At 49.9% G+C, this 10,951-nt stretch overlaps 2 protein-coding genes across 2 annotated transcripts; both read left to right on the top strand.

The window, feature by feature from the left end:
- Window positions 1-926: 926 nt before the first annotated feature.
- Window positions 927-3,987, top strand: LOC134808716 (rhophilin-2-like). The gene is made up of 2 exons (XM_063796334.1): window positions 927-1,086; window positions 3,665-3,987. Exons 1-2 carry the CDS (start codon window positions 963-965, stop codon window positions 3,985-3,987), a joined length of 447 nt encoding a protein of 148 aa, XP_063652404.1. The 5' UTR covers window positions 927-962.
- A 3,565-nt stretch (window positions 3,988-7,552) lies between these two features.
- On the top strand, window positions 7,553-9,963 carry LOC107966258 (rhophilin-2-like). The gene is made up of 2 exons (XM_054668260.2): window positions 7,553-7,790; window positions 9,775-9,963. Exons 1-2 carry the CDS (start codon window positions 7,619-7,621, stop codon window positions 9,843-9,845), a joined length of 243 nt encoding a protein of 80 aa, XP_054524235.2. The 5' UTR covers window positions 7,553-7,618; the 3' UTR covers window positions 9,846-9,963.
- Window positions 9,964-10,951: the final 988 nt, after the last annotated feature.

The following is a 10,951-nucleotide window of genomic DNA, read 5'->3' as shown; positions in this document are numbered from 1 at the left end:
AGGCTGGAGTGCAGTGGTGATATCTCAGCTCACTGCAACCTCTGCCTCCTGGGCTCAAGCAATCCTCCTGCCTCAGCCTCCAGAGGAGCTGAGACTATAGGTGCATGCCATCACACCCAGCTAATTTTTGTATTTTTTGTAGAGACAGGGTTTCACCATGTTGCCCACACTGGTCTTAAATTCCTGACGCAAGTGATCTGCTCGCTTTGACCTCCCAATGTGTTGGGATTATGGGCATGAGCCACCACACCTGGCCTCCTATCTTTCTCTACAGCAACGTGATGAAGTAAATACAAACCCGAACTAATGGGCAAAACATTTTCCACTTTTAGGGGTTTTAAACTACCTGAAAGAGACATTTACCCATACTCCAAGTTACGATATGATCCCTGCCATGCTCAGCGTGCTTGTCAAAATGATGCTTGCACAAACCCAAGAAAGCATGTTTGAGAAAATCAGCCTTCCTGGGATCTGGAATGAATTCTTCATGCTGGTGAAGGTGGCTCAGGAGGCTGCCAAGGTAAGACTCCCTGGTTCCTGTGACTTTGGGGAGTGGGCAGGAAATGCTGGCACAGGAGCACTGGAAGTAGTGGGGCCTTCCCACGGGAGCTTGCCTGTGACCTGGGCATTGTGCCAGCTCCGGCCAGTACTGCTGGCTTGAGTTTTCTTGGCAAGTGTTGGTGTTTCAGATACAGATCACTGATTCCATCTGCAGCTTAACCTAAAAACCAGCATAATGACAGCAGCCTGATCCCCCTGTTAACTGTGACAATGACAGAACGAGGGGTTGCTTGGAGTTGCTCCCAGATTCTGGAGCAGCCCCTGGCAGGGGCTGTTGCACGAGAAGAAGAAAGGGCTCTTTCTCTGCAAATGGGTTCATGAGGGCCCTTGTGCTGGGCTGCCCCTTCCCAATGCCCCTTCTATTTCAGGTGGGAGAGGTCTGCCAACAGCTGCACGCAGCCATGAGCCAGGCACCGGTGAAAGAGAACATCCCCTACTCCTGGGCCAGCTTGGCCTGCGTGAAGGCCCACCACTGCGCGGCCTTGGCCCACTACTTCACTGCCATCCTCCTCATCGACCACCAGGGTAAGGCCTGTGGGGTTCGGGGGTTTGGCCAGGGCTGTGGTCCAGCTGCCCCAGGGGCGATTCTGAGCTGAGTGAGAGCTAACTGCCTTCCCTGGAGATGCTCACAGGCTGAAGGCAGAGGATGAGAATGACCCATGACTGAGGCAGCTGCTGCACAGGCCATGGTGGGGTTAGGGGTTATAAGCTTCTTTAGAGGGAGGAAGAGGAGGCACCTTTAATTCTGCCTGTGTGCAAGAGGATGAATTTTCACCTGGAATCTAGAATCTAAGGGAATGCCAAAAATGCTGGCATCAAGATAAGTAACATTTTAAGGTAATATTTTAAAAGAATCAAAATTAATGCAGGCCGGGTACAGTGGCTCAAGCCTGTAATCCCAGCACTTTGGAAGGCCAAAGCAGGCAGATCATTTGAGGTCAGGAGTTTGAGACCAGCCTGGCCAACATGGTGAAACCCTGTCTCTACTGAAAATACAAAAATTAGCCGGGCATGGTGCATGCCTCTAATCCCAGCTACTCCGGTGACTGAGGCAGGAGGATGGCTTGGGCCGGGGAGGTGGAGGTTGCAGTGAGCCGAGATTGTGCCACCACACTCCAGCCTGGGCAGCAGAGCAAGACTCCCATCTCAAAAAAACTAATAATAATAAAATAAAAATTAATGCAAAAAAAACTGTGATGATCGGAATTTAATTTTATTTAATTTAATTTTATTTTATTTATTTTTAGAGATGGGGCTGGAGTGCAGTGGTATGATCATGGCTCACTGCCTTCTTGAACTCCTGGGCTCAAGCAATCCTCCCACTTCAGCCTCCTGAATACCTGGGACTACAGGCACATGCCACTACACCAGTTAATTGAAAAAAATTTTTTTCGTAGAGATGGAGTCTCACTATGTTGCCTAGGTTGGTTTCAAATTCCTGGCCTCAAGCAATTGTCCTGCCTTGGCCTCCCAAAAGTGTTGGGATTACAGGCATGAGCCATGGTGCCTGGCCAGGGATTTTTGATCTAATAAGTACTAATCCAGGCAGCCTCCCGAGGAATTAAAAAGACAGCCTCTGGAGCCAGACTTCCTGGGTTCATATCTCAGCTCTGCCATGAATGAGCTGTATTACCTTGGGCAAGTTACTTAGCTGTCCTCTGCCTCGATTTTCTCATCTGTAAAATGGGTATATGGAGAGAATCTACCTCACAGGCTGTCATGAAAATTAAGGGCCTGTATGCAAAGCTCAATAATGCTTTATATGCTGTAGGTTCTCTGAAAGTGTAAGCCACCACTCCTAGTACTATATAGTCTATTAGGCGAGACAAGATGTTGAAACAAATAGAAATACCATATAGTGCCTTGGTGATTGCTGCAGAGACACAAATGCAGCAGCAGGTGGACTCCATGGTGCAGTCATTGATGGCTTCTCAGAGGCGGTGACATTTGAGTTCAGCTTTTCCATCTGCACAGGAGGGAAGGGTCAGCCTAGAGGGAGTAAAGTGTCTGAGCACAGGAACAGAGGCCGAGGGTGCTGGGGAAGTGGAGAGTGGTTTTGTGAGGTTTGAGAGCAGGATATGCACCAGGGAGGGTGTGGTTGAAGCAGGAAGGGGCTCTGCTGCAGGTATGCAGGCCTGCAGAGGGGTGCAGGCCAGGCATGACAGGGTCTGGGCTGTGCTGGGAGGTTCTGTGTGGTGGGTGAGTCAGAGGAGGTAGTGTTTGGGGGCTCAGGGTCAAATTATGAACCTCACCGGGTGTGGTGGTTCACGCCTACAATCCCAGCACTTTGGGAGGCCGAGATGGGTGGATCATGAGGTCAGGAGTTCGAGACCAGCCTGGCCAAGATGCTGAAACCCTGTCTCTACTAAAAATAGAAAATTAGCTGGGCATGGTGGCACATGCCTGTAATCCCAGCTACTCGGGAGGCTGAGGCAGGAGAATCACTTGAACCCGGGAGGTGGAGGTTGCAGTGAGCCAGGATCACACCACTGCGCCCAAGCCTGGGCAACAGAGCGAAACTCCATCTCAAAAAAAAAAAAAAAATTCTGAACCTCTGAACCTCTGGAGCATGACTGGTTCCAGTGAGCAAGAGCTTCGGGGTAGCCAGGCATGGTGGCTCACACATTTGATCCCAGCACTTTGGGAGGCTAAGGCAGGAGGATCGTTTGAACCCAGGGGTTTGAGACCAGCCTGGGCAATGTAGCAAGACCTTATCTTTACAAAAAAATTTAAAAATTAGCCTGGCGTGTGGTGGTGCATGTCTGTAGTCCTAACTACTCAGGAGGCTGAGGTGGGAGGATCACTTGAGCCCAGGAGTTCAAGGCTGCAGTGAAATATGATTGTGCCATTGCACTCCAGCCTGGTGACAGAGTGAGACCACACTCTAACCTGAGTGACAGAGTGAGACCGTCTCAAAGAAAAAAAAAGCTTGAGGGTCAGACTGCCTGGGGTGTGTCCAGGGGCAGAAAGGAGAGCCATGATCCCAAATGCCTTGTGAAACTGCAGAAGAAAGGAAACTAGAGACATGGTAGAAAGAGAAATCTCTATGTGGGTCTGTGGCCAGGTCCATGAGAGGGGATTTAACCTGTGGTTCTCTTTGCAGTGAAGCCAGGCACGGATCTGGACCACAAGGAGAAGTGCCTGTCCCAGCTCTACGACCACATGCCAGAGAGGCTGACACCCTTGGCCACACTGAAGAATGATCAGCAGCGCCGACAGCTGGGTGCATGTCCCTCTGCACCCAGATGTGGGTCCCACTTGGTGCCCAGCTGGTCCTGCTCACAGACAGCCACAGAGAGGTCCCTGAAGAGGGCCTGGGAGAGGGGGGTGTTCCAAGTCATCGTGGCCACTTTGGGTTCGGAAGTCATGAGGCACAGTCCTGAGCCTCAGAGGGCTTCCCAGGCTGTGTTCTCATGGGGTCCATAGCACCCAGGCCTCCCCCTGTGGAGCCAGGACTTTAAACATCTCCCTTGGGGTCCACAGGGTGGCCTGTATCATGCTAACAGGGAAGGAGACGTTTGTTGATTTCCTTATGCATGGCTGAATTCCCAAGAACACCTAATGACTGGTAATGAAGTGTCCTGGTTTGGTCTCTGCCATGTCTCAGTGTGAATATCTCTTCCCATGTGCAGACCTCACCTCCACCACCCTAATCTGCCCCCATGCACACATACGCAGCTTCCCCGTCTCAGTGATGGCAACTTCCACCCCTCTAGGTGCTCAGGCCAGAAACCTTGGACTCACTCTCCACTCTTCTTTTCTTTCCTCTTCTTTCCCCTCCCCTCCCCTCTGCTCCCCTCTCCTCTCTTCCCCTCTGCTCCCCTCCCCTCCTCTCCCGTTCTCTCCCCTCCTCTTCCCTCCCCTCTGTTACCCTCCTCTCCCCTCCTCTCCCCTTCTCTCCCCTCCTCTCTTCTCCCCTCCCCTCCCCTCCTCTCTTCTCCCCTCCCCTCCTCTCCCCTTCTCTCCCCTCCTCTCTTCTCCCCTCCCCTCCTCTCTCTGCCATCCTCCCTCTCCTCTCTCCTCTGTCCTCCCTCCCCTCCCCTCCTCCCTCTCCTCCCTTCCCCTCCTCCCTCTCCTCCCCTCCCTTCCCTTTCTCCCCTCCCCTCCCTTCCCATCCTTCCCCTCCTCTCCTCTCCTCCCCTCTCCCACCTCCCCTTCACTCCCCTTTCTCCTCCTCTCCCCTCCCCTCTCCTCTCATCCTTCCTCCTCTCCCCTCACCCTTCCCCTCTCCCCTCCCCTCTCCTCTCCTTTTCTTTTTCCTTGTTGCTTTCCTTTTCTTTCCCTTTCCTTTCCTCTCTCTCTTTTATTCTTTCTTTCTTTCCTTTCTCTCTTTCTCTCCTCCCCATCTACCCTTCCTCCCTCCTTTCCTCTTTCCTTTTCTTTCATTTGCTTTCTTTGACAGCATCTTGCTGTCCCCCAGGCTGCAGTGCAGTAGTGCAATCACAGCTCAGTGCAGCCTCAAACTCCTGGCTTCAAGTGATCCTCCTGCCTCAGCCTGCTGAGTAGCTGGGACTATAGGCATGCACCACCATGCCCGGCTAATATTATAAAAAGGGTTTTTTAGAGATGTGGTCTCACTATGTTGCCCGGGCTGGTTTTGAACTCCTAGCTTCAAGTGATCCTCCTGCCTCAGCCTGCTGAGTAGCTGGGACTATAGGCATGCACCACCATGCCCGGCTAATATTGTAAAAAGGTTTTTGTAGAGATGCGGTCTCACTATGTTGCCCGGGCTGGTTTTGAACTACTGGCCTCCAGCGATCCTCCTTCCTCTGTCTCCCAAAGTGCTGGGATTACAGGCACGAGCCACCACACCTAACCTCTTGTCTTACTTTCTCACCCTACATTTGATTAGCAAATCCCTTTGGCTGTACCTAGAAGACACACTCAAATCTGGCCACTTTAACCCTGCTGCCCTGGTGGAAGCCACATGTGTACAGTGCTTATGTAAGAAACATTTACTCACTTAAACCCCACACAACACTATGAGGTGGGTCTCATGGCATCCCCATTTTACAGCTGAGGAAACTGAGACCCAGAGCGGTCACGTGGCTTGCCCTGCTCATAGCTGGTTTTCTTGCTGCCCCTTCAGAGTCTGCTCATGCAGGCCAGATCACATCAGTCCCCTGCTCACACCCCAGTGGGCTCCCATCTCACGCAGAACAGGAGTGAGAGCCCTCATCTCGCACGCATGAGATCCGCCATGATCTGGCCAGTCCCCTGCTCACACCCCAGTGGGCTCCCATCTCATGCAGAACAGGAGTGAGAGCCCTCATCTCGCACGCATGAGATCCGCCATGATCTAGCCTTGTTCCTTCCCTGCACTCATTCTCTCCCGCCTTCAGGCACACCTTAGCTCCTCCTTGCCCTTGAACACCTGTGCGTGCCCCTGCTCCAGGGCCCTCGCACCTGCTGCTCTTTCACATCCATCAGGGCTCTGCTCAAAAAGGACCATATCACAAAGCCTTCCTTGGCTGGGTGTGGTGGCTCATGCCTGCAATCCCAGCACTTTGGGAGGCTGAGGTGGGAGGATGGCTTGAAGTCAGGAGTTTGAGACCAGTCTGGGCAACATGGAGAAACCCCATCTCTACCAAAAATACAAAAACTTAGCCAGATGTGGTGGTGTGTGCCTGTAGTCCCAGCTACTTGGGAGGCTGAGGTGGGAGAATCGCTTGAACCTGGGAGGCAGAGGTTGCAGTGAGCCGAGATCGTGCCACTGCATTCCAGCCTGGGTGACAGAGTGAGACTCCGTCTCAAGAAAAAAAAAAAAGCCTTTCTTGGTCACCCATCATTGGACAACCCCATTCCCAGTCTTCTCTTACCATCTCTGCTTACCCTGCTTTATTTTTCTCTATAACCTCATCACCACCCCATCCATTACATATTTCTTGTCTTGTTAGTTATCTGTCTTCAACCACTACATGTAAACTCCATGAATGTGGGGGCAGTTTGTTTACTCATTGCTTTATCTCTAGTGCCCAGCACATTTGGTAAATATTTGTTGAGTGAACATCTTATGGACACAAGTGAGCTTATTACATATGCATTTAAGGGAGGCTTGGGCTGGGCGCGGTGACTCACGCCTGTCATCCCAGCACTCTGGGAGGCTAAGGCAGGCAGATTGCTTGAGGCCAGGAGTTTGAGACCAGCCTGGGCAACATAGCAATGATAATGAAATGATAATGATAATGAAAACATTATCCAAGTGTGGTGGTGCATGCCTGTGGTCCCAGCTACTCAAGAGTCAGAAGCGGGAATTTCAGTTGAGCCCAGGAGTTTGAGGCTACGGTAAGCCATGATTGCACCACTGTATTCCAGCATGCGAGACAAAGTGAGACCCTGTCTCTAAATATAAAATATAAAATGAAATAAAATAATATTTTAATAAAAGGCTTGTTGTAACCAAGTGAATTGTAGAGAAACGCCACACTTGGAGACTAATTCAGGATTCGTTTATTAGCCGGTGACCGAGAGATGGATAATGCTCGAAATTGTCTCGGGCCTGAAGAAGGGGCTAGATTTTCTTTTATACTGTGGTCTAAATAGGGGAGGAGGGTTTAACTGAAGCAATTTTACAGAATCAGAATAGGCAAAAAGTTAAAAAAGTAATTGGTTATAGAAGCAGTTACAAAAAATAAACAGTTCCAGGTGCAGGTGCTTAAACTATCACTAAGAGATAAATTCAGGGGCTTTAGATACCTGCCACTGAGCACATCCCCAGGAGCTGCTGGTACAGCCTGCCTCAGTATCTTATCAGCAGTTTGCATTCCTGGGTGTGCTTGGAGTCAGCTTACACTAGTTATTCCCTTAAGGGGGATAAAGGGGGCTGCAAGTGAAGAAACTAAAATGTAGTCTGTCTGTCTCTCTCTGCTAGGAGAGAGTCACTCAGGTTAAAACAAGGTAGGGTATCACGGGCTCTAGCTATCCAGGCAGATCCTTTAGAAAAGAGAACGTCCAACCTCTTGGGCTGCCCTTTGGGCCCTTATGCTCTGTTTGGTGGATCTCCAAGTCACGTGGGTGCTGGCTTCCGTCTGCAGGGAAGTCCCACCTGCGCAGAGCCATGGCTCATCACGAGGAGTCAGTGCAGGAGGCCAGCCTCTGCAAGAAGCTGCGGAGCATTGAGGTGCTACAGAAGGTGCTGTGTGCAGCACAGGAACGCTCCCGACTCACATACGCCCAGCACCAGGAGGATGATGACCTGCTGAACCTGATCGATGCCCCCAGTGTTGTTGGTGAGTAACCTAGACTGTGTTCCCTCTGTGGGGGTGCCTGTGCTGCGGAAAGAGTACGCCTGGCCTGTGGGGGTTGAGCAAGCCCTTGCTGTGTGCTTGGCACAAGGAGGGCTGCACAGGGCAGGGACCGAGGTGCTTATTTTGCCCTGGAGTTCTCTTTTCTTTTTGAGATGGAGTCTCACTCTGTTGCCCAGGCTGGAGTGCAGTGGCATGATCTCGGCTCACTGCAACCTCTGCTTCCCGGGTTCAAGTGATTCTTCTGCCTCATCCTCCCGAGGAGCTGGGATTACAAGTGCCCACCACCACACCCAGCTAATTTTTGGATTTTTAGTAGAGATGGGGTTTCACCATGTTGGCCAGGTTGGTCTCGAACTCCTGACCTCAAGTGATCCACCTGCCTTGTCCTCCCAAAGTGCTTGGATTACCAGAGTAAGCCACCACACCTGGCCTAGATACACTTTTTATGCTGTTTGTTTGTAGAATCAGCCTGCCCTGGGATCCTTTGTTAGAAATTGACCAGCCTTATGTTAAGGGTAGTCCGAGCCTGCTGTGAAGATGCTGGTGGGGGTATGTAGCTGTCAATGGTTATGACTTGCCAAACCTCCTTTTCACTGGGAAATCCTCATACCACATTAATAATGAAAAGGTCAAGCACGGTGGCCCAAAACTCTAATCTCAGCACTTTGGGAGGCCGAGGCAGGAGGATTACTTGAGCTCAGGAGTTTGAGACCAGCCTGGGCAACATAGTGAGACCCCATCTCTACAAAAAATTTAAAAAAAATTCATCAGGTAAGGTGGTGCATACCTATAGTTCCAGCTACTCGGGAGGCTGAGGCAGGAGAATCATTTGAGTCCAGGAGGTCAAGCTGCAAGAGAGCTGTGATCGCACCACTGCACTCCAGCTTGGGCGACAGAGCGACACCCTGTCTCAAAATAATAATAATGTTGAAAACAGAAAGCTCAGTATCCCAGGACTGTGTCCAGTGAGGCATGGAACTTCCATAACAATAACACTTGAAACATAGATGACTTCTCAATAGGTTTTTTGTTTGTTTGTTTGTTTGTTTGTATGTTTGTTTTTGAGAGGTCGTTTCACTCTTGTCACCCAGGTTGGAGTGCAGTGGTGTGATCTCAGCTCACTGCAAACTCTGCCTCCCTGGTTCAAGCCTCAGCCTCCCAAGTAGCTGGGACTACAGGCGCATGCCACCACGCCTGGCTAATTTTTTGTATTTTTAGTAGAAATGGGGTTTCATCATGTTGGCCAGGCTGGTCTTGAACTCTTGACCTCAGATGATCCTCCCACTGCGGCCTCCCAAAGTGCTGGGATTACAAGCATTAGCCACCATGCCCAGCCTCCTCATTAGGGTTTTATGAGTGCCAGAGAAGCCCACTAAGCCCCTTAAATATCAGGAAACCCCATGGGAATGTGTCTGGTTATCACTCCTTGGTCCCAGCTCAGGAATGAGTTATACCTCCTATGGCTCACATGAGGTACCCAAATGGAAGGTAGAGTTCAACCTAGGTCGGGGTTTGAGCTGTGTTCCATCTTCTTGTACTACTTGTCTAAACCGAGGGGAAGGATGTGTGACTAAGAGAAAGTTCTGTACTGTCTCATTCCCAAGGATCACTTTCTTTTTTTCCCCCCCCCTGGAGTCTTACTCTGTAACCAGGCTGGAGTGCAGTGGCAAGACTTCAACTCACTGCAACCTCTGCCTCCTGGGTTCAAGTGATTCTCCTGCCTCAGCCTCCCAAGTAACTCAGATTACAGTCGCCTACCACCATACCTGGCTAATTTTTGTATTTTTAATAGAGACGGGGTTTCACCATGCTGGCCAGACTGGTCTTGAACTTCTGGCCTCATTGATCCACCTGCCTCGGCCTTCCAAAGTGCTGGGATTACAGGCGAGAGCCACAACACCGGGCTATAAGGATCACTTTCAATTACAGAAACATTTATCCTCCCATTTCTAATCCTCTATTCTAGCTAAAACTGAGCAAGAGGTTGACATTATATTACCCCAGTTCTCCAAGCTGACAGTCACGGACTTCTTCTAGAAGCTGGTATGTTGAAAGCTCTCTACATAAATGACCGAAGGGGACAGCTCTTCACTTTGGTGAGTATGGCGTCTTAGTCCATGTGGGCTACTATAACAAAATGCCTCAAACTGGGTGGCTTATGAACAGCAGAAATATATTTCTCAGTTTTGGAGGCTGGGAAGTCCAAGACCAAGGTATGGGCAGATTTGGTATCTGCTGAAGGCCCATGTTCTGGTTTATAGGTAAGCCTTCTACCTGTGTCCTCATGGCAGAAAAGGTGATGAGCTCCCTTGGGCCTGTTTTAAAAGCATGTATCCCATTCTTGAGGGCTCAACCCCAAGACTGAATCACCTCTCAAGAGGCCCCACTTCCTAATAATTACATAGATGATTTTAATATACATTTTAAATTTTAATAAATATTAATAAAATTTTAATATTTTAATATACAAACTTTGGGAGGGTACAAACATTCAGACCATAGCATATTTTATTTTATGCACTTATTTTTATTTATTTGTTTTTTGAGACAGAGTCTCACTCTGTTGCCCAGGCTGGAGTGCAGTGGTGCAATCTCAGCTCAGTGCAGCCTCCACCTCCCAGGTTCAAGTGATTCTCCAGCTTCAGCCTCCCGAGTAGTCGAGATTACAGGCCTTTGCCACTACGCTCAGCTAATTTTGTATTTTTAGTAGAGACAGGGTTTCACCATGTTGGCCAGGCTGATCTTGAACTCCTGGGCTCCAGTGATCCCCTCACCTCGGCCTCCCAAAGTGCTGGGATTAGAGGCCTGAGCCACTGTGCCCGGCCCCACAGCATATTTTAAAAGTAGTTTTTAGGTATTGTCTATTTAAAATTTTTTAAAATATTTTTTAACTTTTTTTAGAGATGTGGTCTCACTGTGTCACCTAGGCTGGATTACAGTGGCATGATCATAGCTCACTGCAGCCTGAACCTTCTGGGCTCAAGTGATCCTCCTGCCTTAGCTACCCTAGTAGATGGGACTCCAGGCACACACCACCACGTCCAACTAATTTTTATTTCTTGTAGAGATGGGGTCTTGCTATGTTGCCTAGGCTGGTCTCAAACGCTGGGTTCCAACCATCCTCCTGCCTAGGCATCCCAGAG

Source organism: Pan troglodytes, chromosome 18, assembly GCF_028858775.2.
Source record: "Pan troglodytes isolate AG18354 chromosome 18, NHGRI_mPanTro3-v2.0_pri, whole genome shotgun sequence".
Classification (NCBI taxonomy): Eukaryota; Metazoa; Chordata; class Mammalia; order Primates; family Hominidae; genus Pan; species Pan troglodytes.
Note: the sequence above shows the minus strand (reverse complement) of the source record. Positions and strands in the feature narration are given on the sequence as shown.

Bases quoted from the DNA above. Each gene is read 5' to 3' on its own strand.
- LOC134808716 (XM_063796334.1), top strand. From the start codon at position 963: ATGAGCCAGGCACCGGTGAAAGAGAACATCCCCTACTCCTGGGCCAGC. The intron at 1,087-3,664 runs GTAAGGCCTGTG...TTCTCTTTGCAG, and splicing joins CCTCCTCATCGACCACCAGG to TGAAGCCAGGCACGGATCTG.
- LOC107966258 (XM_054668260.2), top strand. From the start codon at position 7,619: ATGGCTCATCACGAGGAGTCAGTGCAGGAGGCCAGCCTCTGCAAGAAG. The intron at 7,791-9,774 runs GTGAGTAACCTA...CCTCTATTCTAG, and splicing joins CGATGCCCCCAGTGTTGTTG to CTAAAACTGAGCAAGAGGTT.